Source organism: Myotis nattereri, assembly GCF_964212035.1.
Source record: "Myotis nattereri genome assembly, chromosome: 2".
Classification (NCBI taxonomy): Eukaryota; Metazoa; Chordata; class Mammalia; order Chiroptera; family Vespertilionidae; genus Myotis; species Myotis nattereri.
The window spans coordinates 206,872,203-206,898,872 of NC_138076.1; the positions used below are offsets into that span (position 1 = coordinate 206,872,203).

Sequence of the window (26,670 nt, forward strand, 5' to 3'; positions counted from 1 at the left end):
TTTGTGTATATATGACCGTTCCAGATCCCTTCACTAGCCACTGGGTGTAGGTTTTAAATTTTTATATACATACACATAAATATATATATATAATGTACAATATATACATAGGATTATAACTACTTCGCTTTTAATAATTTTATGAAATGGCAAAGGTTTAGCCAAGAGGAAACCTTGGCATGAAAATGGGCTTGGGATTCTTTTTTCTCCTGTGGTGGATCAATCTGCCTTAAAAATCAATGTTACTTGAGGGCTGGGGGCTTGTTCTGGGTGCCAAGTGCATCTCTTTATGGACAGCTAAAATGTGATTTTCTTCCCCAAGCTCAGTTGTACCTCCAGACTCATCACTGACCATTTGCCTTACCTGTCTTACAGTCTGAAATGTAAGAGGAAAGATTATGGGAAGATGCCAGTTGACTGAGAGTGCTAAAGCCTTTCAACTTGAAGTGTCTTAGGTGGGAGCTGATAAAATCGTTCCTGTCTGAGAGTTATTGGGATGGCTTAGGTCAGCGGTTCTCAACCTGTGGGTCGTGAATCCCTTTGGCGGTCCAATGACCCTTTCACAGGGGTCGCCTAAGACCATCCTGCATATCAGATATTTACGTTACGATTCATAACAGCAGCATTACAGTTATGAAGTAGCAACGAAAATAATTTTATGGTTGGGTCACAACATGAGGACCTGTATTTAAAGGGCCGGAAGGTTGAGAACCACTGGCTTAGGTGAACCTAGTAGGGGGTTCAGCCCAGTTCCTGCGATACAGGTGTCCATGTCTCAGTGTATTGTAATCATTGGCAGCCTCCGTAGGGGCCAAGGAGTTTTGTGAGCCCTGGCAGCATAAAATGCCTTGAAGAGGGTAACGCTGTCGTGCCACCAGTTGAACTGCATACGTTGTGAGCTGACGCAGAGTCTTTGGCCTGCAGAACGAAGAGCTGGTATCTTCCATCTGGCAGCATTCGCTTAGCCACCAAGTCCGAACAGGTTCTGCTTAATTGCGTGGTGGCTGTGGAAGACGAACTTGGCCCAGTGGGATTCTTGGGTTCATCATATTGGCTCCCCTGGTGGGCAGATACAGTGTTCTGCATTCCACACATAAGTGAATTGCAAAAAAAGTAGTTGATTCTCATGTAGGTTTATTTATGTGCGCGTGTGAATGTTTTAATTATGTGTATTTAACTCTTTAAAATCTTAGATTTTAATTTATCCTGTAAATTTCTGTATATATAATTTAATAACAAAAGCCTCCACCAGCAACAGCATGTGGAAGATACAGATTGTTCTTTCTTCCTCCCTTCCCTCCTCTTAAAACTCCAAATCATCTGCATTTGAAGGTATTGTGCCTCAAAAAGGAATCATTATGTCAGGATTCTAGTTCTTTATAATTCAATAATGTGAAGAAAGTAAATAAAAAGGAATGTTTTCATTCCCAGCTGACCTTATTTCCAAAGAACCAGACTTTTGCTTCCGAGATCCAAAGAAGACAGCTGAGCGCTTCAGGGTCCTTTTTAAATGTGTGAGCTTCCCTGCCAAACACCAGCTCTGAGGGAACTTTCTCCCCAGGCTCCACGGAGCTCCACTGCATCAAAGTAGAGGTTTGAGGACAGTGCAGCCAGCCCGCACCCTGTTGAATGCCTTCCCTTGTCCCCACCAGAGTGGTCGCGGGGCTGTTTCTTAATGGTATTCTGGCTGCTGAATGCCTTTCTCATCTCAGAGCAGTTTTGAGATTTAATTGGGGAAACAGAAGGAAAGGGGGATGTTTGGGAACCAAAATCAGGAACAGAAATCTTGTTTTGATTTCGTGTGTTAGAACCTGTACCATGCCTCATCTGTACCCACGGAGGTTTCCTGTTTGACACAGGTATCAAGGAGGGGCCTTGAAGACAGGGCTTAGTACCGAAAGAAGTCAGTCCTACCATGGTCATTTGTATACATTCATGAAATCCTGATGAGGACCTGCTTTTTGTTTGTTTTCCTTTAAAATCCAATCCTATTGTATTTGTATTTAAAATTTGTACACATTTGTATAATAACCTGTACCTTGTGGTATTTGGTACTATTAGAGAAAAAAACTTTGGATTCAGACCTTCTTGCAATTTTTATATCATTGTTTTATTTTTGTTTTTAAAATAAATCCTAGTGGTTTGATCCAAATTCCATTACAGTTGTATAAAGAAATAAAATTTTGTACTTATATTATTAAAAATCACATTTTTAATATTTATAGTCCAGTCTCAGCTATCTTTTCCCTGCTGCCAACCAAAGTTGCTCTGGAAGTATAAAACCTGTTTTTCGCACTATATCCTACCATAATATTCCTTTTTTTTTTTTTTAATCCATCTAGAATAGAGGTCAAGTTTCTGATCTTAGCCATTTTCCTATCGTCTTGCTCTGTTTCTGTTAACTTTTACATTGTGGAGTCTCTCATGTTCTCTCTTTTGCAAACTACAAACCCAATGACTCTGATAAATATAGCTCTGGTCCATTGACAAATAAAATTGCATGTACATTAGTGTGTACACCTAACTCAAGGAAATACCAGTCTTGCGTAAGATTCACATCTGAATCATGTGTTCCAATATAGTTCATGCTGTTTCAGTACTGTCTTGACTTAGTGATACTGGATCAGTCACTTAATCTTTATAGGCATCCGAAGTCCCATCTGTGAAACAATGTTCATGTCACTTCCCTATCTCTAAGCCAGAAGCCAGCCAGGCTGACATGAATGTTTAGAAATATTCTGAACATTTAATGTATAGAGACTTGACCTTCGGGGTGTAAAAATTTCAATACAAAGACAAGGTGTTAATAGCCATAGATAGTGAAATACTATGGTTAAAAGGCTAACTTCTTATGGAGTAATTTGCATATTTTATCTCATTTAATCCTCCCACAAGCCTTATGAGTATTATTCCTCTTCACAAGTGAGGAGACAGATGCAGAAAGGTGCTTTTCCTAAGGTTATATGGCTATTAAATGGCAGAGCCAGAATAGGCACACTGGTATAGCTAACCCCAAAGCCTAAGCTCTCTTCTACCCGAAGCCACTTTCAAAGGTAAATTGTGTATGTAATTCATCAGAATCTTTCTTCAGTATTATCTATAGTATTTAGCAAATGTGACTGTAGGAAAACCTCTGAGACCTTTCGTTGTTCATATGTCCTTTTGTCCTAGCTGCATTTTATGATAACAGGCCTCACTTTTCTCATCATACTATTGTCTTTAAACTTTGGAGGCAAAGTATCGTGATTTTTGTCTACCAGTATATAAAGGATGGAATAGATTACATTACATTTATGCAATATGTCAGTCTTAAGGGACCTAAATATTTACCTTCAAGGAAGGCATTTGATATTAATAGTGCTAAAACACTTAAAATGAAAAATTAAAAGCATTTTCTGAGTTTGATTTTTCTTAGCAGACACACTTAGAACATAGTATTTGCCACATATTCTTAGCTATTGTGTTGACAAAATCCACAAACTTCCATTTCTAATTGAAAAGCTATGTAGTATTCTGTTTACATGGAGTTATATTCCACTCCCTGTTTAGGGGGCACTTGATTGTTTCTGCTTTTTTGCTATGAAGGATAAACCTTATGGCCGTTTTGTTCTTGGCAGTAAAGCCAAGATCTTCTCATAATCACTTTAAACCAGAGTGATGTAGGAAGGCAAGAACTTCCGGTAAATCACCCCACACAAACTAATGGAAGAATCCAAAGGAAGTTCATGCTAAATATACTCCATACAACCTAAATGAAGAAAAATATGGGTGGTACCCGACATGAAGTTCATCTTCCCCTTATAGTCCAAAAACCATTACTGAAAGGTAGATTGACTTAAATGTTCCTGTTATTGTGCTGGACAACAGTGGTGAGTAAAGTAGACATAGTATTCCAGCCCTCATGAAGCATCTAGAGGGGGAAAGGCATTTATGAAGTCTCACGTGCATTACTAAAACACTTCAAAGCACAGCAGTCAGGACTTCCATTAAGTGTTTATATTGTAAAGAAGTCGGCCGTTAAACAGGCTGACATCTGTTAAACAGGTTAACATGCGGAAGTGATTGTGAGTTCACAGATTTTCCATCATCCTAAATTTGTGCAGAGTCAGTTTACTAGCCTTTCAAGTTTAAGAATCACACACAGACAATTTGGTCAATAAATACTAACGCCCCATACCACCAAAGCAGTGGTTATTGGCTCTTTTGGAGTCTTTAGAAGAAAAAAACATAACCCATCGATCAGGCATCTAATGTAGGCGACATCTGAAACATGGCCCAGACGGGAAGGTTGAAGAACATAGAATTACAAAGCTGGGAAAGGTCTCTAAGAGCCTTAATTCTCAACTTGGGGTCAACAGCTGTGCTTCAGGGACCCCCAAACTCCCCGAAGTTATATTGGATCTCTGCCTTTTCAGAAAGGCTCCTGGCTTCAAATTCTCAAAAGAGCCTGTGACCTAAAAAAAAGCTGAGAGTCCTTGAACTAATTCCAGCATCCAGAGAAAATGGGAAGCTGTTCGAATCACTCTGTAAATTAATGGCAGAGATGGGTCCCAGGCACTGTTTTCGACTTCTGCGTGCTTTCTGCTACCTGGAGCGCTAGCCCGTCCCAAGCTGAATTTATTGGGTTGGCTTCCTGTCCAGGGAGCGCAAACTCCTGGCTCTTGTCTCCTATTTGAGATACGAGGCTGCAAGCAGGCCTCAGCTTGCACCTGGGAGACCTCGACCTCAGATGGGAAGAGTCCTATTCGGACAGGAAGACAACAGGCCAGAGAGGGTATCTACCCCTCGGTGGGTGTGCAGTCACCGTGACGTCCCAACGATTGAGACATTTAAAAGTGAGCGCTGCGTCCGAGCTTGCTCTGTAACCTTACCCAAGTCACGGCTCTGCGCCGAGACCCGGTTTTCCAGGTGCGTTACAAGACCGTCAGGCCACGCCCCTAAACCTTAAATAAGCCTTGGGGGCGTGGCTTAGGGAGCCCCACGCCCCCAGGCCCCCTACCGCCCAACGTCGTGCGTGACGTCCGTCGACGGCAAGTGAGCCTCAGTGAGGTCACTGCCCTCCCCCTCGGAGTGCCGACCCTCCTCAGGGGTGGGGCCTGTGTCCAATTCCAGACTCGCTCCGCTCCGCCCCCACGGGCGCCTCCTCGCGGGCCAGCCGGCGCGTCACGTGACGGGTCGGCGGCGCTGGCGGTTGCTGTCAGCTGATATCACGGGTTGGTGGCAGCGGCAGCCGTGGCGATGGACTTTCTCCTGGGGAACCCGTTCAGCTCTCCGGTGGGACAGCGCATCGGTGAGTCCCCGGAGCCTCGCCCAGCCCTGCCGCGAGGCTCCGCTCCCAGCCTGAGCCCCCTCGGGCGCCCGAGGTCCCCAGCCGCACACCGGAGGGAGGCCGGGAGGGGAACGAGGCTGGCGCGTCTCTCCCAGACCTGGCCCCGCCCCGTCTCCCGCCCCTCTTGATTGACAAAAACTGTGGCCCATTAGGAAGCCTCGCGTCGTGATGGGTGCCTACGACAGCCAGTAGGTAAAGAGAGAGGGCGGGTCCTCTCGCGGCTCAGCCAATGGACGGCAGCTGGGGTCGCGAATCCAGGGAGAAAGTTTGAAGGGTTAAAGGGACGACGTGGTTTTGCAGTCGTTGGTTCCCTCGGTGTGTCGTCGTCTCTTCCCCAACCCAGGGCGCGCCGCCGGGTCTCTGGCCCTCTCGTTCCTGGCTCGCCGGGCCCTCCAGACACAGATACCTGAGAAGGGCTAGAAGCCCATTCTCCTGGGATCGGAGATTGGGGCTTGGCGCCTGGGCGGCGACTTGTGGGGGCGGGGGGGAGGGTGCTAGGCAGCCCTGCCTCGGGCCCCGGCTAGACCCTGGGAGCCCGCTGGACGAGGCGGCCGGTCCTGGAGGCCGAGGTCTCGGGACGTGCCCTCCTGGGCAGCCCGCGCCCACCGGCATCAGCTGGACGCAGAGTGGCCGGCGCTCTGGGCTGGAAGTGGCCGTAGGAACCACCTGATCGCGCCTCCCGCGTCCCTCGGTGGGTGGCACAGCCAAACGGAGTCCAGGTCTCCTGACTCCCGATTCCCTGTGGACGGGAGACATGCTGGTTCTGTGACGTTACCGCCCTTGCCTAGGTTTCCTCTCCTGTAATTAGGGGATCACAATGGCCCCTCTCTCCGTGGGGTGGTTGTGAAGATTGACTCGTTAATTAGAACGGGTGCCCGGCTCCTTGCCAGTGCTATATAAAAGGAGGTCATGTTTATTACCATTGTTACTGAAATGCCAACAAGTGAGGCTCGGCGGGGCCGGGGGGGGGGGGGGGGGCGCGCGGGGCGGGCAGGGCAGAGAGCGGTCCCTCAAATGGCTGGACAGCAGGTCTCGTGGGTGCTCACTCCTGCGCACCCCATGGGAGGACGCACAGGCCGAGCCCCAGACAGCTGACACTCACCCGGGAACAGCCTGGCTGAGCCTCCTTGTTGCATGAGGAAACCGCAGGCGGTTCAGTGACATCCTCTCTTCGCTTCTTGGCTGTTTTTCAGCCTGAAATCCAGACTGGGAACTTTGGATCTTGGATCTTGTAGGCAGAACTCTCTTTCCCTTCGTTCTGTCCTGGGAGCCAGGCCTCACTTAGGTCTCCGGACCAGCTCTGTGTTGTAATCGCCACCGTGGCTGTTAATGGCCCTTCCGAGGCGGTGTCATCAAACCTCCCCAAGAGGGTGTGGCGGCAGAGGATGTGCTCACCGGAAGCTCCTGGACCCGGGAGGGGGCCTGACTGCTCAGGACCACCGCCCCCCTCCCACTGCCCCCCTCCCCCCGCGCCCCAGCACACCCCCAGGGAGTCTCTGTTTGGGAGCTGAAAAGAGAACGCAGCTCTCCTTTCATCTCTGTTTCGCCAACTACAAATGGGGCTGCTTTCAACACATGCCAAGTCTGAGACGCGCTACTTTAAAAAAGAGAGTCTGGCCAAGTCAGCCACATCTTCCCGAGGCTTTCTAGAGAGGCTGGCCTGGACTCGGGGCCCTCGTGGTCAGAGAAAACAGCTTCTCTTCCTATGCTCAAGTGTGGCCTCCTTGGACAAGAAAGACTATCCAAATCATAATGCCTTAAAGCACAAGCCAAGTGTTGCTGCGGGAGGGGTCCTTACCCTGGGGCTCGTCTAACGCTAACCCTTATGGCAGGTGGGGCCCCACCCCAGAGGTCTGGGGTAAAGCCCTAGAATTGGTATTTCTAACGAGGTCCCAGGGGATGCTGATGACACTGGGTTGGAAACCACATACTGAAAATCTCTACTCCAGCCCATCGCCTTCATTTTTTAAAAATATGTTTTTATTGATTTCAGAGAGAGGAAGGGAGAGAGAGAGAATCATCAATAACGAGAGAGAATCCCCGATCGGCTGCCTCCTGCACTCCACCAACAGGGATTCAAACCGTGACCTCCTGGTTCATGGGTCGACGCTCAACAACTGAACCACACCGGCTGGGCCCATCGCCTTCATTTTACACAGGACACTGAGGCCCAGAGAGGGGAAGCTGGAAAGTGTGACTCACCCGGATCCCAGTGAAATGATAGGAAAGCTCAGATGAAATCCCCAGAGCCACTGAGGTTTGCACCAAAGCAGAAGAGGCTGTAAAAGTAAAATTAAATGAAGAATATCAGCCATTGAGTTAATGCTCTCAGTATTCCATATTTTTTCTTTTAGATAAAGAAGCAGAAGTACCACCGATATCTGTGATTATTGGTGCCCTAGTTTTAGCTGCTTGTATTTCTGTAAACTGCAGGAGTGAAATAATCTCAAGGCTGCCGACTCCGTCCCTGTTGAGAGTAGAGCCCCGTAGAATTGGCGTCCCCAGGCACAGTGGTTCTAATGGTGTTCATCAGGGGTACCACTCACAGAGCTCCGGTGCTGCTCCCTCAACCTGCCCCTCTGTGCACCCTTCCGACCCCAGGCATCGTCACCTCACCCTGAGGTCTTCTCTGACCCCTTCAGGTCCAGCCATTGCTTTTGTGCTCTCTCAAAAGCACCCCAGCGCTCAGGCTCCCTCGCTGTCTGCCTTTGCGCTTGAGCTTCCGCTTCCTCGGCGGTGGAATGGTGGTCATACCAGCATCTACCTCTCAGGGTGGGTGTGAGAATGAAGTGAGATATCCCTGGAGAGAGCCTGGCACCTTGCCGGGGGGCGTGAAACCGTAGCTCTTGCTGTCACCATCATCATTTGTATTATTTCCACCATCATCACACCAGCAGGGCACTGTCCCATTATGTTAGGGGAAAAGGAAGGTAACAGTTTGTGAGCAAATATCACGTGCCAGGTGCCATGCCAGTCTCCTCTGTATAACTCTTCATTGTGGCCCTATAAGATATGCCTATCTTTCCCCTTTTCACCAAAAGTCTAAGGGAAGGTATCACTGCCCGAGGCCTCACAGCTCATCAGGGTGGGAGTCCGGACACAGAGCCAGGCTCCTCTCTTGCATCCTCATCACGCTGCCTCTGGCTGACCACTGCTTAGTTGAAATTTACATCAGTCCCACCCTTCAAGATCCACAGTTACTGTTCTACCTACAGATTAGGTTTCCCGGCTGTGACTCACACGAGGGTCTGGCCGGTTTCCAGGTCACCCTCCCTCACCTGAGAGTAGGAGACTTCCCAGGAGCGCAGGCTGTGGCTGAAAGGATCCGGGAGAACTAGGACTAGGCAGTGTTGACACAGCCGCCTTCTTCCAAGGATTTCAAAACCTTTCCCAGGTATTCTCTGAGGGCCCATGTCACTGGCCACATCTTAGAGACAGACGTCAGAAGGCAACCCACCAATCCATTTTCAGTTTCTGGCTGTCACCTCACCGCTGGTCTTTGAGCCAGAGACCCAGCGGACTCATGAAAGCAAGTGGCACACCAGCAGCGACTGTAAATGTGGGCACTCTGGGGACCAGCCCCCAGTCGTCGGGGTAGGGGGACGGGTAGCTGGATGTGATGGGAGATCTCAGGGCCTAAGGCTGAACCCTGGGGTGGATGGGAGAGCTGCTCTTGGAGCCACAAAAGCCGAGCCACAAGAAGGAATCGTGGACAGGAGACCACAGGTGTCCACTAGGGAGAGCATACCTCGGGCCCTCTGGGATGCCATTTTGGGAGTGATGAGCTGAAAACCAAACTGGACGCTCAAGCAACGTCGTCGAGGGGCCACCAGGCTGGGAGGCGGGAACCCTGGGTCCAGCTCCAGCTCTGTTCCTGCCACGCTCCCTCTGCATCGCCCGCGCCCTTGTCTGTCAGGTAGCAGAGCCACCTGCTGTTCTCCCTGTTCCCCAGGGGATCGGTGGGGAACAACTGAGGGGACAGGTGAGGACAGGGAAGGATTGATACCAGAGGGAAGAGAGGAACTGATGGCCATTGTGGAGGAATGACAGGGCTGATTCCACAAGGCTCAGAGAGAGTCCAGTGCCAGCACAGATAGCTGTCCCTACCTCCTTTCAGAGATGGAACTGGCTGCCTGGCTTGGTAGTGAGCTCCCCACCACTGGAGGTGTGAAAGCAGAGGCCAGAGGGAAGGGACTGTAAAGAGGAGTCCCGCATTGGCTGGGGGGTGGACTAGGCCAGTCTCTGCAGACTTTTCTGTAAAGGATCAGTAGTAATACTTCTGGTTTTGTGGGCCATTTGGCCTCTGTTGCAACTACCCAACTCTGCCGTTATTTTACAGAAGCAGAGGCGGCTGCATCTGTCCATGAATGAACGTGACTGTATCCAATCAAACCTTAGTTATGGACACTGAAATTTGAATTTCATGTAATTTTCACATCATGAAATATTATTCTTTGGATTTTTCCCAACTATTTAAAGGTGTAAAGACCATTCTTACTTCGATTGGCCCTACAAAAACACTGCATTTGGCACATGGGCTCCTAGTTTGCAGGCCTCTGGGTCAGACCAGCTGGCCAGAGACAGAACGTTGGAGAACAGTGTCTTCAAAGTGGGGGCCTGGGGCGCCCACATCAGGGATGCTTGAGGTCACTCCAGCCGTGGGCCCCCTGAGTCAGAATCTCTACCCCTTCCCACAGCTGCCAGGAAGCTCTGACTCCTTGATCTCCAAGTGCTGGAGCCAAAGTCTGTCTTCAGGGTCACAGGGAATGATGTCGAGAAAGGGCTCTTGAGTTAAGTTAAGCACCTCTCTGTGCTTCAGTTTCCTGCCTATAAAATAAGGATAATAATAGCACCTGTTAGTTAGTCGGGGTTGTTGTGTTGTAATGTTGTGAAGCATTTGGCACGGTGCCTGCCAGACTATACGTGTCCATAATTGTTAGCCAGTGTGGTTTTCATTGGTGGATCATCATTGCTGGGGCACAGTCTGGGTTAGTGGCAGAGCCAGGGTGCCAACCCGGGGCCCTGACTCTCGTGCAGCCTGTGTCGGTCTCGGCGTCACTGAGAAAGAGCAGTCACTGGCTGGGTGGCAGCCACATTCACAGGTCAGGTTTCAGGGTGTGGGGAGAGCCGATTCTCACTTGGGAATTGGAGCCTTTGACTGCCCCTGTGGATGGAGCTGATGAATAGGTTTTGTTCCCTCACTGAGCTCAAAGAAATAAGAGTAGAGTCCCGGATTTCCGCTCTTTTGATTTTAGGGGGAAAAAAACAAAATCCCTCAGTGTCGTCTATGGGGCCATCACCCATGAGCAGCAGGAGGATTCAGGACCAGTTAACTCCTTACCTCCTCGCCCAGGGCTGTGGATCCAGGCTAGGCTCTCCAGGCTCCTCCTTCGGGCACCACCTGATGTTTTATATCTGCCCCGGGCTGCCTTCAGTTTTATTTTCATGGTGTTTTCCTTTTGTTGGCTCACCTTTTTAAATTCGGCCTCTTCCTGTGTAATTATACCCATGAAATCATTACTTTGATGAGTTAGTTCATGCTCTTTTCCTAGTCCACATTAAATTGAATATTTAAGTCTAGAAATGTCTTTAAATGTACCCGTGAGACCATCTAACATGATCCTGGGTAGCACATTTCAGATGTAAGCAGTCTGAGTAGGGTCAGAACCCAGACTTCTGTGTCAGAACATCTGGGTGTAAATGCCAGCTCCACCCTTCCTAGCTGTGTCCCCAGGCAGGTGACAAAGCCTCCCAGGGACTGATGCCTTGATGGACTGTGGGAACCTGGCAGTTGATGGAGAGCCAAACTGCTGTGCAGGCCCCAAGGACAGACTGGGCTTCGCTCCTGGTGGGGCAGGTAGAGCAGGGAGGACGGGAGGGGGGAAGAGGGGCAGGGGGCCAGCCAGACCGCAGGAGGCTGACAGTGGAGAACTGAAGGACAGACGGAGTTGTCCCCTGTTGGAGTGGAACTTGTTTGCATTGGTTACTGTAAACCCCTGGGGTGGTTAGCTTTATGTGCAACTTAGCTGGGCGATGGGACCCAGATATTTGGTCAAACTTTATTCTAGATGTTTCTGTGAAGGTAGTTTTTAGATGAGATTAGTGCTGAGGAAAGCAGATTACCCTCTGTAGTGGTGGGCCACAGCCGGTCCGTTGACAACCTTAATAGAAGAAAGACTGGCCTCCCCGAAAGAGGGAATTCTGCCAGGCGACCTTTGGGCCTGAGCTGTGCCTGTTCCCTGGTCTCCAGCCCGCAGGCCTACTTGTAGGTTTTTGACTTGATCACAGAGCCAGTCCGAGAGAGAGAGAGAGAGAGAGAGAGAGAGAGAGAGAGAGAGAGAGAGAGAGAGAATCTTTCACACACAGGTTGGGGGAGGAAAAAAGAATGTCACATACACCTCGGCCAGCCACTTCAAGCCTCTGCTTCACAGCCTTGCTCTCTCTTATCTGGATAGGCTTTTAAAACCCTCCTTCACCTGCCCTGGCTGGTGTGGCTTGGTTCTTGGGTGTCCTCCCGTGCACTGAGGGTTGCTGGTTCAATTCCCGGTCAGAGCACGTGCCCAGGTTACAGGCTCAAACGCCAGTGCGGGGCATGTGGGAGAGCCAATCGATATTCCACTCTCCGATGCCTCTCTCTCTCCCCCCTCCCCCCTCTCCCTTCCTCTCTCTCCAAACATTAATAAAAAAAAAAAACTCCTTAACCTGAGATAATTTTCATTTGGGCACTACAGTTGTTACATCAACTGGGACATTGGGGGCTGTCTTTGTAGAGTATTTTAGGCTTCCTCTTGCGGCCTGTGGTTACAGAAATGGCAGGGGAGAGGCAGCCAGGGTTTGAAGAAAGACTGCTCAGCAGCTTAGGAAACGGGTGCAACTTTCCAAGCCCGGTCTGGAAAGGGCTGTTCGTTTGAAAAGTTGGCTTCAAGACAGTTTTGCTGGGGAGAGGCGTGGGGGCAGAGGGTGGTAGTCTGCATTTGTAGTCGAAAATGTTTGTTTTAGTGCTTGCTGTGTGCTAGATAGGAGACCAAGCATTTAAAGTGCATTCTCTCATTCGCGCTCACACAGCCCCGCAAGGTGAGTGAGTGCCTTAGTCCCATTCCGCAGGGGGGAAGGGAGGCCCAGAGGACTGACTCCCGGCACACCCCCGGTGAGGACTTGAACTGGGATGTGTCTGTGGCCAGATCCCACACCCAAACTTGGCTACCTCATTGCTTCCCCACAGAACTGAAGGGACCTGCTGGATTTCCTTTTGAGTGAAAATGTCTGGGTCCATCTAGATTCTAGAACAAGTGTGTTCATGATGGTTCTCATGATGGTTCTGTCTATGTTTCCCCCGTCCTCCACCCCCTCCCACCTTTAGCACATGGTTTCATCCCGGTGCTTGCCTCCCGGAACAGGAAGCACAGGCAAGGCCCCAGCTGCAGCTGCCAAAGGAATTCCACGTTTGTCTCAGGCCAGCGCAGGGTCACAGGGTCACAGGGCCACTCCTGGCTGCGAGGAGACTAGAAAAGCTAAACACCATGGACCAGGGGAAAGTACCTTCACGACAGACTCTTGGAGTCCCCTCCATGTCGTGGGGTTAATAAATATCTACTATAGTTCCAGGTGCCTTAATACAATACCATTCCAGCGTGAGCAGGTAAGCGAGTTCCGAGTTTCCGGATGGAGGGCCGCTGGCCTGCGTCCCAGCAGGATCAGTCAGCATGGGAAGGCTCTAGAGCAGGTCCAGGTGCTATGTTTATAGGAGCAGGATATTAGAATGGGGGGCAGATTACTTAGCATGGGGGGCAGATTACTTAGCATGGGGCAGATTTCTTAGCATGGGAGGCAGATTCCTTAGCATGGGGGGCAGATTACTTAACATGGGGAGGCAGGTTCCTTAGCAGGGAGGGCAGATTCCTTAGCATGGGGGGCAGATTACTTAACATGGGGGGGCAGATTACTTAGCATGGGGGTCAGATTCCTTAGAATGGGGGGCAGATTACTTAGCATGGGGGGGCAGATTACTTAGCATGGGGGGGGGCAGATTACTTAGAATGGGGGGCAGATTCCTTAGAATGGGGGGGCAGATTCCTTAGCATGGGGGGGGGGCAGATTACTTAGCATAGGGCAGATTACTTAGCATGGGGCAGGTTAGGAAGGGCACAATACTTTCCAAAAATAGTCACAGGACTGCCCGTTTGAAGAAAGTTCGTGGTTTCTGCACATAAGCTATTAAGGAGTCCATGGGGGCCAAAAGGTGGGGATATTTCATTTAAATTAAAGTCTTACAAAGGTTTCTTGTGCTGATGAACATGGACTCATCCTTCATTCAGTCATTCAGCAAACATTTACTGCAGGTCCCGTCTAGTGTAGAGAATTTGTTGATTCATGAGCTATAATTTCCACCCTTGAGCTCACAGCCTAATGGGAGAGACAAAGAAATCAGTACTATAGAGGTATTTTACCGACTCCACGAAACAGAGCTTGTAGCTGTGGTCTGTGCGAAATGCTGCTGGCCCAGAGTGAAGGAGCAGCCTGTGGGGTCAGAGCAGGCTCCACAGGGAGAGATCCACCTTGAGCTGGGCTTAGGAGAGTTGAGATGGAGGCGTGGGGAAACGCACATTCCTGGAAGGAACACAGAACCCTGAAGGAGTAGGACTGACGGGCAGAAGGCCAGGGTAAGAGGAGGAAGTAGGGAGAAGGGCTGGGCCAGCTCTCCACCCAGCGTCTGGCCAACAGCGCCTGTGAGGCCCAGGGTAGCTCTGATTCCAGAGTGCAGCAGTCCTGTGGGGAAGTCAGGGCACCACAGAGCTGTCAGTCAGGGGGCCTCGGCCACAGGTGACAAGGACCCGGCCACCATAGGCCGAGCCCACCACCACTCTGGATACTTGCCTAACAAGAAGTCTGAAGGCAGGTGGTTTCAGGGTTGGTGCGACAGTCAATGATGTCTTTAACATCCAGGCTCTTTCTCTGTCCTTAGCATGTTGTTTTGGTCTGAGCTAGTCACCTCCCAGGCTTACATCCCAGGCACCATGCTCCCATGCTAGCCTCTCACGGGAGGGAGGGAGGGAGGGAGGGAGGGAGGGAGGGAGGGAGGGAAGGAGGGAGGGAGGGAGGGAGGGAGGAAGGAAGGAAGGAAGGAAGGAAGGAAGGAAGGAAGGAAGGAAGGAAGGAAGGAGAGAAAAGGCTTTACCTCCTGGGCTGTGCCCCTGTGTCCCAGCAGCGCCTCTCAGCAGTGCCACCCAGCAGATGTGCCCTTACTCCCCAGGGGTCAGAACCGGTCGCTTGCCCACTTCTGGCCCAGGCACCCTGGGGTATGAGATGGCTGCTTTGGGCAGTGAGAAGGAAGGGACGGCTCTTGGGTGGGCCAGGAAGGCAGCTGCCGCTGTGGGGCTTGGTGTGCTTGCCTGCCTGAGTCCCTCCTTCCAGCCTGAGGTTGGTCTGTCCCTCTGCCTCAGCAGCCACTCCCTTCTCCCCTGGCTGCCTCACTCCTCCTGGGACCTCCAGGCTCCCTCAGATCCCTGTCCCAGTCCCTCAAGCCCTCCTTCTTCCCACCGTCCTGTTGACTCCTCCTTGATTCATTCACTCAGCTCATGCCTCTCCTCCACCGGAACCTCTCCTCCACCTTCCAGGCCGGGAGCTCATGCTCTACGCTCACTCCCACGGCACCTCCTGCTGAACCTTCCGGTGCCCTCGCTGGTGCTCACCCTCCTCGCAGCTCCACAGGACCTGGAACTGACTTCCGTCCTCTCACTTGTCCATTTTGCACTAAGAATGCTTGTCCAGCTGTTACTCTGACCACTAGTACCACCTCAAGGGCTGGGATTCTGTTCTCCATCTTTGCTCCTCCAGCACCTGGCACAGAACTGGACATACAACAGCAGCTCAGGAGCATAGGGGGAGGGCAGCGAGGGAAACAGGTGGCAGGAAGAAGGCATGCAGAAGGCAGGTGCCAGAGTGGAGGGGCTAAGGGACCCTCGGGGCAGAGGCAGATGGAGGGTGGGAAAGTAAACAGAGGGGTGTTACTTACAGCAAATTCCAAACATCATCTGTCATTCATCAATATTTCAGTGTGTCTCTAAAAGTTATGGAATAGGGTTATTATTTTAATACAAACAAACCATAGCCATAATCCTATATAATAGGAGGAATATGCTAATTATCCATTACGCCATAACATCACGACCAACCTACAAGTGGTAGAAAGCTACAGGAGGGCGGGGCAGTGAGTTACAAGCAGAGAGAGCTACAGGAGGGTGGGGCAGTGGGCAGAGAGCTACAGGAGGGGAAGGCAGGGCAGCGGGCCAGAGAGCTATAAGCAGCGAAGAGCTACCAGCAGTGGTGGGTGGGTGGGTGGCCAGCTGAGGCAAGCGGCAGCAAGTTACTCGCGCACAGATTCGTGCGCACGGCCACAAGTACTATTATACACTTTAAAACTTGTACCGATGTGTTTTTAAAGCCTGAAAACAGTCAAGACTAGATAAAAATCTTCACAAAGGGTCACTGTGGGTCCTTTGAGTGATATGAGTACGTGACTTTTACGCTGGAAAAACGGCATCAGTAAATGTGAAATGACTAAAAAGGAAATGACTGTGCGTGCACTCGCGGAGGGGGCAGTCATCGGAGGGGGCTCTCAGGAGAGGGCCTGTGGGAGCCGCCCAGAGCTGAGCAGCATGTGGCTGTCTTCTCCACCTGGTCAGCCAGCTCCCGGTCTGTCCCTGTCCCCTGGTCAGGGAACTGGGGGACTAGGCCTGCTTTCCGCATGGGCCTTGAAGGCATTCCCTTGCTATTTACAGACCGTATTTCATTGAATCTAAGACATCATGGAGTGTAAAAAGGAAAAGCTGCCAACTGAACTCTGAGAGGCCGTCCTTTGTAAGAAACATCCCAGTATCAAGGGTTCAGGAGTGGAAAGGGGGAGCTTAGGGTCAGTGGAACAGAGAGCGCTATCCAGGGTGGGGGTAGGGGTGGAAGGGGACTCAGCAGTGACCTGGAGCAGCGAGGCCATCTGGAGGCTCAGCCAGCCCTTCTACAAACATTGACCGAACTTGTTTTCTGCCCCACCGGAGAGTAGGGCTGGTGAGAGAGAGATGTCCCCAAGAGCTCAGAGCCCACCCAAGGCAGAAGAGACATCCTCCAGGCAGAGCAGGGTGAGAGTGTATGAGTTTAGGGCCACACGGGCCCCGGTTTTTCCCCCCTCCCCTCCCTGGCACTGATCATCACCTGCCCTCCCTCCCCCAACATAAGGTGGTGAGAACGTGTCTTTGGTGGCCACTCTTTCCTGCTCTCAGCCCAAGTCAGGTCATGGTGCCTAGTGGCTATTGGTCACTGCTCCTTCCCTGACATTGTCTGGCTGATAAATCAATGTCCGTGAAGCCAACAGTCTTATCTTGGTTTGACAGATGAGAAAAGGGACACTTAGAGGGCTTGGGTCCTTGCCCATGGTCTCTGAGTGACGAGGTGGGGCCAGACTTGTCCCGCTCCAAGCCTGTGCCGCTGCCCCACCTGACTGCACTTGCCACAATGCCAGGCGGTGCCAGGCCGCTCTCTGGAGCCCTCTGGGGAGGCGGTGTCTGACCAGGCCCAGCATGGAGAGGACAGGTTACTGAGCAGGCAGACGGGCCAGCCAGCCCTAGACAACGTGCGGCCTAGCGGCTGGTGGAGGCTTGCGAGGCCTGGCCTCCTCTGGAGCTGGGACAAGAGCAGAACTGCTACCAGGCCATCAAAGGTTGCCACCGACAGCTCAGAGGTCAGAAGTCAGCTGTCAGTCTCTGGGAACTGGTCGCCATTGTCCGTGTTCCTATTCCCTCTTCTTAAAATAGCTAGCTGAGTTGCTTTTGTGGTTAAACACAGAACAAAACAAATATCCCCAGGTTCCTGTGGGTTTAAACTTCTGCCCTTAATGGAACACACCAACTCATGGAATCTTCATTCAGGAAGTCTCCCCAGTCCTGAGTCCACTCCCACCTGAAGGGAGGGAGGGAGGTGGTGCGTGTGGCAGGGCCGGGCCTGATCTGGGCACCCCCTCGTCACTGAAATTGTTCAGATGGGCCTGTCTCTCTCTTCCTCCTCTCCCCTTCCTGTTTAGTCCACCTGAAACTCCCCTTTTTCCTCCCTCCACCCCAAAACCACTCCATCCTCTGAATGGCTCTGCCCAGTGCTGGCAATGAGGACTAAAGAGTTTGCCAGCTGTGCTCAGACTCGTTCTCGAGGTCCCTCTGCACCCACCTTGATTCCTCGGGATGGCATCCTGACAGATATCCCAGCTGCCCCCGTAACCCCTTCTAAACCCATGCCCTCTCCCCCAGGAGAAGAGGGGTGTCCGTCATGTCAAGGGCCGCTGGGGTCGGAAGGGATCTGATAGAGGAGCTACTTTCAGGCTTGCTGGTGGAGCCAGGGGTCGGGGAGGAGGGGCAGGTGCCTGCATGGTCCAGGGAGCCCTCTGGGAAAGCAGAGCTCCCGACCCCTGAGCGAGATGGGCCAGTGGCATCAGTGGCCGCTCCTCCCTCACCACCTGGCACAGCGTGCACCTCCGTTTCCTCGTCAGTTAGAGGAGGCGGTAGTGTGCACCTTACACGTCTGTGAGGAGCAGTCACACTTCTGGGAGCAGCTGCCTGTGCCCGGTGTTGCGGAGTGTACTAGTATAACGGAAACTAAAGCGTTGCTGTTGTTGAAGGGCCTGGGGCCTGGCTGAGAGCTCAGGGCCTTCAAAGGATTTGGGGCCCAGACGAACACAATCACTTTCAAGTCTCAGAAAGTTGAGTGTGGGCAGGAGGGTGAATGGACGGGAGGAGCGAGGCAGGAGGAGCTGAGGCAGTGGTCCGAGAGCAGCGGGTGGTGGCCGGCTGGGCAGTGGAGGAGGGCGGGTGAGGAGATGGGAGGATGGGAGTCGGGAGCTGGATGTGCCAGTGAGAGCAGTCCGGGAGTCGGGTGACTAATCCTTCCGGCCTGTGGCGGGTCACTGAGACGTGGTTTCTGAGGGGGCGGGTTCTGCATGGTGATTAGCCACTGCCCCCTAAACCGCAGAGTAGGTCCACCCTCTGCTCAGAGGGTGCCTGTCCATTCTTGGTTCTTCCCATTAGCTCAGTAAGTGTGTGAGTCCCCAAGGGTGGAGAGTGTGACACAAAGAAGCCACACTCCACATAATTGTAGGGTGAAGAAGTCCATCTCTCAACCCTTTTAAAGGGACCCCTTCCTCATCCCTCCCCCAGCCATAATCCAGGGAATACAGCAACCCTTCCCTGCCGCTGGGTCCCTACCTGGATGCCTCAGCTGCCTGGAATGTGTCCTGGGCCGTCCTGGCTTCCATCCGGCCGCAGGGCCCAAGGTAGGACTCAGGGTGGAATGAAGTCAGGCCAGTTTCAAAACCAAGCCACAGAAGCCACAGTTACAGGGAGCTGGCTGTGCTGGCCCAGCCCAGGGATTGCCCTACAGGATGGGATGGGCCTGCCTGCCTGGCTGGAACAGGACCCTTCCCAGTCACACGGAGACGGCCCCCTCTGTCCCGACAGGCCTGGGCTCAGAGCCCAGCCTCTTTGGGCGCCGTAGGGTTGGGGCCATGTCCATCTGGTCCGCCATTGCATCCCCAGCGCATGAGCAGGCCTGGCGCTTCAGCAGCTGTGCAGCCCCCTGAGCCTATGTGTCCCTGTGAACAGGGTGATGCGCGCCTCCCTTGCAGGACGGTTGTGCCATCACATCACGTCCATGTGCTGGTCCATCGAGCACTCCTGGTAGGTGAGAGCTGGCTGACAGTGAAGGGCCAGCGGGTACGTGAGCCCGGCGGGGTATGAGCACTCACGCCTGGAGCCAGAGTCTGGGAGCCAGGGAGACGGCCCTGGTGTCTGAACCTTAAAGCGCTGATGAACTCCTGTCTCGTCACACACTTACATATGGCAAAAGTGCATGTGTGTGCCTAGCGTACCAGCCAGGGGTACTGCGTGATGGAATATGGCCTGGAAAAGGCAGCATATAAAACTGTCCGTGCGCGCTGTGGTGGAACTTATTTAAAAACTGCGCTGTGTGCCCTAACCGGTTTGGCTCAGTGGATAGAGCTTTGGCCTGTGGACTGAAGGGTCCCAGGTTCGATTCTGGTCAAGGGCATGTGCCTTGGTTGCAGGCACATCCCCAGTAGGGGGTGTGCAGGAGGCAGCTGATCGATGCTTCTCTTTCATCGATGTTTCTAACTATCCCTGTCCCTTCCTCTCTGTAAAAAAAAATCAATAAAATATATTTTTAAAAAAATGCACTGTATGAGAAGAATCTAGAGAAGGGTGGTGTGTTCGAGTGGAGGGACAACGCTTCACGCTTAAAGAACATGTGTGAGTGTCCTCCATCATCGTTCCTGTGATGAACACCAGCGAAATAGTTTATTTATCAAAACAAACAGAACACTCTATATTGCCCTGGCCAGTGTGGCTCAGTTGGTTGAGCATCATCCCCTGCACTAAAAGGTCACTGGTTCAGTTCCTGGTCAGGGCACTTGCCCAGGTTGTGGGCTCGATCCCCAAAGGGGGGCATACAGAAGGCAGCTAATTAATGTTTCTCCCTCCCCCTCCCTTCCTCTCTAAAATTAACAAAAGCATTACTAGTATTTTTTTAAAAAACCAAAAACACTCTATATTGTCACGTGAAAAAAAGCACTCTGAAGCCAGCGCATCTGGATTCGAGTACCTGCTCACCCGTTCAGTGCTCTGAGCCACGGCTTCTCAGCCGTCACAGGACAGCGCACTCCCAGCCCAGTGTGGCTTCTAATAAGAATTAAGTGACGCCGAAACCGGTTTGGCTCAGTGGATAGAGCGTCGGCCTGCACACTGAAAGGTCCCAGGTTCGATTCCAGTCAAGGGCATGTACCTTGGTTGCGGGCACATCCCCAGTGGGGAGTGTGCAGGAGGCAGCTGGTCGATGTTTCTCTCTCATCGATGTTTCTAACTCTCTATCTCTCTCCTTTCCTCTCTGTAAAAAATCAATAAAATATATTTAAAAAAAAAAAGAATTAAGTAACAAAACGGGACAGTGTAGGTGGCATAGCTTACACAGCGCCTGGCCATCCTAGGTGCCCGGGAAGCATCCACTGTCCTCCCTCTCTTCTCGCCCGACCCCCATCACCACAGCACACCCCACCGCTTGAGTTTATCATCTGGGACCCCACACGCCTTTGTGACTTGTGCTTTCCTTCCCTCAGAGAAAGCTACCGATGGCTCCCTGCAGAGCGAGGACTGGGCCCTCAACATGGAGATCTGCGACATCATCAACGAGACGGAGGAAGGGTAAGCCGGCCAGAGAGCCCCCACCCCATCCCACCACCTCTGTGCGCAAAGGCAGACCCCCGTGTGCCCCTCGGGGCCAGGGGGCTGCAGAGGCCGTCTGAGCCCCACCCCAGCAGGAACACGCATTTTGGAGCCATGGTCCTGCAGCCCTCCCGGCAGATGGGTGAGAGGCCTGGAGACGCCAGGTGTGCGGCTGGCCTGTGGCCCCAGACGCTCCCGCCCATTGAGCCTCCCGGCCGCACCCCAGCCGGGCAGGTCTTCCCAGGCCAGGCCAGCTGGCAGCTCAGATTAGGAGGCGCCCACGTACCTCTCTGCATCCTGTGGGCTGGAGTGTGTTAGGGACTCCGGCTTCCTCAGCGAGCAAGAACAGACTTTTGTTTCCTTAACGTGTGAAACCACAGGGAGGGTCGGGATCACGGGGAGGGCAGTGGAGATGACGCAAAACTGAGTGAGCCATGGCCAAGCATTTTCGGGGCGCGGGCCACGGTGCCCTGCTCAGCGCCCAGGGGCCCTGCCGAGCTTGCACTTCGGGGTGTGGGGGAGGCACCACGGTGCTGGCTCCTGGTCTCTGACTCGCCGGCACTGACCAGCTCTGGACCTGGGCAAGTCACTTTAACTCTTTCCAGGCATTCTAGCCATAAGCCCACGGCCCTGAGGGGAGCAGAGCGGGGATGCTCGTCCACTGTCCTCAGAGAAATCCAGGAAGGGTGGGGGGAGGTGTGGCAGGCACCCAGCAGGAAGGGCAGCCTGGCGCGGCCTCTGTTGTGGAAAATCAGGGTCAGCAGTTGGAGCAGGATCTCCTTTCCCTCTCCGTTCTTCACTGGGAGTCCAGTTGTCCTGTGGGGGTCCTCTCGGCCTGGCCACGCTGTGTGATAGAGGGGCAGGCGGGGAGCGGGCAGGGGCACCCAGCTCGGAGCCCAAGAGGGGCTGTGGGCAACTGCATCAGGCAGTCAAGACCATTCGGGAGAGCTGACATCACGGCGGGTTCTTGCAGACTGAGAAGGGCTCAGACACACCCCCTCAGGTGCGTGCTGTCGACTTGAGCACCTGTGTTCCAGGCTCTGCACGAGGCCTGGGGACCCAGCAGTGACAAAGCTGGCGTGACCCTCGCCTCCCTGAGCTTGGCGTCTAGATTCAGTCTCTTGCCCACTCCTCCTTGGGCGGTGGCCTCCTTGTCATCCACTCTGGGCTCCTTGCAGAGTACTGGGCACACAGTAGGCCCACAGCAAGGGCACGCACACCAGAACTTCTGATCCCAGTGCCATGCCCTTTCTCTGGACCGCTCTGTGAGAAGTGAGGACAGGTCCCTTTGGAGCTGAGGTGGCCACAGGTGAGCGGCCCGCCAGGAGCGAACACCAGCTTCCCCCCAGGAGGAGCCCGAGGGCGAGGAGCTGCGCCTGGGTTTTGGGCTGCAAATTGCCTCAAGCTTTTGGGATGGGCCCCACGACCCCGAGTGTCCTCTGTCACAGCCTGACAGCCTGCACGCTCAGCCCCTCATGGAAGTCGTTCCCAGGAAGGCTTTCCTGCCGCCTCCTCTCCTGTTGGGTGACCCGTGTCAGGGTGTCCGAACTGGTGAGCACTGAGAGGCAGACAGACGCCTGGTCAGACAGCAGGCCAGGCCCTCACAGCCACGTGCTCACGCTCCCACAGCCTCTCCCGCGTGCTGGGCCTTCGTCCCTGCCCGCTAGGAGGCCTCTAGCCGCGGCCCCGTCCGAGCCGCGTGGCCGTGCACGCAGGGGGGTGGAGGACGGGGACAGCATGTGGCTCTGGAGTTGGGGGTCACAAAGGCTTTTAGGGAAGAGTGGTCGGTCTGGGCAATATATCGATGTCACCTGTTCAGGGCTGAGGGGCAGGAGCAGGGGTGAGGCATGGGGGTGGCAGTAAAATACAGACGGGACAGGGAGAGCTGCCACCAAGGTCTTCAGGCGCCCTCTGCACGGAGGTGCATCCACCCTCCCACCTACCATGTCTCGGCCCCTCCCTTCCCTCCACACTCAGGGTGCCCATCTTTCCTGCTTCCCACGCCAGGGCCCTGGTCCAGGCGCTTGCCTCTGTCTCACCCGCTGCCCTGCTCCCCACAGCGGGCTCCCTCTCGTCCTTCTCACTCAGCTGGAGTGCCACCTCCTCGGAGAAGACTTCCCCACCCTCCCATACCCACTCGCTCTACCCCGGGGCCCGCTCACTTCCCACCTGCACCAGGCTCCACAGAGCATGTGGCCTTCTGTGGAGCAGGGCCGTGTGGGCTTGTTCGGTGTGTCCCCAGACCCAGCGTGAGGGAAAGGATGGGGGGGCAAGGAGCTGGCAGGACAGGCATTAGGGCTCTGCCTACAGTCACAGGTTCTTCACTTCCATCTGCACCCCAAGCCCCTGGGGCGTGGTGAGCACGCACATCCCCTCAGGTTCGGTGCAGGGGTCAAGAGTGGGGTCAAGGTTCTGGGTTTTTAACCAACACTCACATGTCCCCCCTCAGGAGGTCCGGGACCACACACTGAGCGTCCCTGCCATGGATATTGGAGATCTACCCGAGGACTCTGGTGGGGCGGGTGGTGTGATGTGATTAGAGGCTGGACACACAGCAAACAGGGACAGGAGCAGGGAGGCGGCTCATAGGAGCCGTCTCATCTCCAGAGCCCCTGATCTCAGGCCGGCCCCTGCCTCAGCCATCCCTCCTCTTTTCCTCTGTCCAGTCCCAAAGATGCCTTTCGAGCAATAAAGAAGAGGATCACGGGGAATAAGAACTTCCACGAGGTGATGCTGGCTCTCACGGTGAGTGCCCCGTCTGGCTGGCTCGCTGGCCATGGCCGGACCAAGGTTCACTGGGGTCGGCTCCCTGGGCCCAGCAGGACACCTAGCCACTCGAGGCCCCTTTTCCAAGGGCTGGGAAGGAAGGGTCCTGGGCAAAGTGCTGTCCTGACTACACTGCTGGTGGTCACAGAGTGGCAGGAGGCCATTGGGGGAAAGTTCTCTCCAACATACTGGCTGGTGAGCGAGCAGGTCCCTTGGAACCAACTGTGGAGAGCCCAGGCCAGAGGGCCTGTGGGTGAGCCCACACTTCCTCAGGGCAGGAAGCCTGGCAGGCACAGGTGGGTGCTGATAGCGCCTGAACGTCCCACCTGAAAAATGAACATAAAACAAATTCTGGTGGCTGAGGACAGCCCTTGCCCCCAACAGGACGAGCCAGGCATGAGTGGGCATCCTGGCTGTCAGGGCGGGTTTGCTGGGGAGTGGGGCTGAGAGCTCTGTGCCAGCCTCCGCCACAGAGCCTTCTATCCAGGTGAATCCGCTGCGCTGAAAAGTAAAGGCAGCTGCTGCCGTGAATAGGAACAGGACACTTGGAGGGAAGCTCTCCACCGCAGGGTCCACCTGATTGAAAGTCCTCTTTGGTTTCCACCTGGAGAGCCACCTCCCTCCAGACTGTACTCAGCTCAGAAAGAGCATAGGACAGGGTTCTGTGGGTACCGAGGCCACTTAGCTTAGCGAAGGGCCTCTGGCCAGCACACCGCCCTCTGCCCATGCAATAAGCCAGCCCGGATCCCACATCGTCCCTGCTTCTCCGAGGGCCGGGTCTCACCTCAGAAGGCCCCATCCTCTCCCAGGCTGCACTCTGGGACATCAGCCGAGTGGGAGGGTGGGGCCAGGGGTGCTCCCCTCCTCTCACGGGTGCTCACGGCACCTCCTGGCCTCCAGGTCTTAGAAACCTGTGTCAAGAACTGTGGGCACCGCTTCCACGTGCTGGTGGCCAGCCAGGACTTCGTGGAGGGCGTGCTGGTGAGGACCATCCTGCCCAAGAACAACCCCCCCACCATCGTGCACGACAAGGTGCTCAACCTCATCCAGGTGCGTGCTAGCGGGCGGGCGGGGCGGGCGGGGAGAAAGGTGCCGATGATGCTGCTGCTGCTGCTGCTGCTGCTGCCGCTGCTGCCGCTGCCGCCGCTGCCGCCGCCGCCGCTGCCGCCGCCACTGCCGCTGCCGCCGCCTTGATCTGTTTCTTGTTTAGGGCCACCTTGGCTGTCTACTGATTGGACGTTCAGAGTGTGGGGAGACTTGTCAGCATTGGGCCTTGCTGTGGAGGGGGGTGTCGGGGTGATGATGTAAAAGGACCAGCAACTCGGGGACAGAATTGCTGTTCTCTGGGACGGGGTAGGTGAGCTTAAAAGGGCTTCAGGAACAGTCTTTACCGGCCATGTCCCTTTGTCCCCTCAGTCCTGGGCCGACGCGTTCCGCAGCTCCCCCGATCTGACGGGTGTCGTCGCCGTCTACGAGGACCTGCGGCGGAAGGGCCTGGAGTTCCCAATGACTGACCTAGACATGCTCTCGCCCATCCACACACCCCAGAGGGTGAGGAGACTCGGGGACAGTGGGGAGGGGAGGCAGGAGCCGTCATCCGCTGCTTTCTGCAGCTGCTTCCTGGGGCCCCTGCGGGCCTCACTGATCCAGTTGTTTGTTCTCTAGACCGTGTTCAACTCAGAGACACCATCCGGACAGAATTCTGCGGGCACTGACGCCTCTCATCGGGGGGACCCCAGCCAGCACGCGGCTCCTGTGTCCACCCCAGCTGTACTCCCCAGCGACACACCCATAACGCCAACCCCTGAGCAGGTAAACGAGCCAGGGTCAGAGCCCCGAGGGGCACGGTGGAGGCTGCCTCCTCACGTGTCAGGGAAGACCCCCTGTCAGAATGAAAGGGACTGTGGGGCCTCTGCTGGTCCTCACAGCCACCCCACGGTGCCTGTTATTCCTCCTGTTTGGACAAGGAGGCTCAGAGAGAGAAATTCTCGCCCAGAGCCACACTGCTCAGCAGAGGCAGAGCTGGGATTCGAGCTCAGGTCTGTCTGGCTGCAGGCCGGCTCTGTCCTGTGCGTCAGCCAGCCTCCAGCTCTGTTCTGGGTAGAGCCTTCGGGCAGCACCAGGGAGAGGAAGTGCCCGCAGGGGCCCCTTCGCCCACAGCCGCTCACTGTCCTTGTGTGGTTTGCTTATGTGCTCACGTGACATTTGAGCAGAGGTTCTGGCTGAAAGCAGTTTAAAACATCCACACAAATAATCCTGAAAACCCCTTGCATTGCATCCTGCTGCTTCCCGTGAAGCCCCAAGAAGAGGGGGCGTAGTGTAAGGTTCCCGCGGGCAGGCCAGGGCCTGGGAGAGCTTGGAAAGAGCACCCTCCTCAGACTAGGGGTCCCATGGCTTAGTCAGCTTCTGCCCCTCAGCGTGTTCCTCCTAAAGCTGGAGGCGAGGTGCCCCCCAGCAGCCAGGAGCAGTCTGTGGGGGGCTGACGCTGCTCTCCCTGCGAGGGATGCCCACTGCCAGACTAGCGTACACTGGGTGCTTGGTCATCGGCTGCGGGGGTATGGGACAGGGCCTTGCACTGTCGGGGTGCCCCTGGGAGGTGTTCTGCAGACTTCAGACCCATCATGTCAGCCAAGTGTAAGAGGTTAGCTGCCGAAAGTGCCGGTGAGAAAGGCACAGGTGTGTGATGGAGCAAAAGTGGAACTTGACTTTCCAAAGTGCGCCAGCTGGTCTCTGGTACCGTATCATCGGGTCTGTAAACCAGCTCCCCAGACAGCCCTTCAGCCCCAACCTGTTTGAAAGAAACTTGTGTACTTTGATATCATAAAATCACCTCCCAGAGTTGCAAATATTACTAGAGAAGTTTTCCTAACTGGACAGATAATTCAAGGTACAGGAAAACTGTAGCAAGGGTTGTAAAATGTATCTACCTGGCTATGACTGTAAAGCAGTTTGCCTGAGGCCTGGCAGCTGCGTGGATGAAGACGGACTGCGTCCAGTGCAGAAGGTTCTCACCAAACCAGACGGGGCCGTCTGTGTAGCCTCAGAGCCCGTGGTCTCCTGGGACTCAGCCAGTCTTCGACGCCCAGTGATGTAACTCAGACTGGTAATTAGGTCCCACGTGCCCTGCACTCACTGGATTTGAGAGCAGTGGTTTTTCTGCTCGCTTACACCAGGAGCGCTCATTAAAGAGGCCAGATGTAGCAAACGTATTCCGGGTTTGGAAGGTGACAGTGAACCGTGGTGAAGGCACCGCCTGTGTCTGAACACCGCGCTTCGTCTGGGGTAATGATAGTTGTCTCGTAAGAC

General features: G+C 54.0%; 1 protein-coding gene across 1 annotated transcript in view; it reads left to right on the plus strand.

Annotated features, from left to right (window-relative positions):
• The first annotated feature begins 5,026 nt into the window (after window positions 1–5,026).
• TOM1 (target of myb1 membrane trafficking protein) overlaps window positions 5,027–26,670 on the plus strand; it is a 36,763-nt gene continuing 15,119 nt past the window's right edge. Inside the window, exons 1-6 of the mRNA XM_081082723.1 lie at window positions 5,027–5,290; window positions 20,493–20,577; window positions 23,265–23,343; window positions 24,265–24,414; window positions 24,781–24,915; window positions 25,030–25,176. Of these exons, the coding sequence (XP_080938849.1) occupies window positions 5,239–5,290; window positions 20,493–20,577; window positions 23,265–23,343; window positions 24,265–24,414; window positions 24,781–24,915; window positions 25,030–25,176 (648 nt within the window). The 5' untranslated portion in view covers window positions 5,027–5,238. The remainder of the gene's footprint in view (window positions 5,291–20,492; window positions 20,578–23,264; window positions 23,344–24,264; window positions 24,415–24,780; window positions 24,916–25,029; window positions 25,177–26,670) is intronic.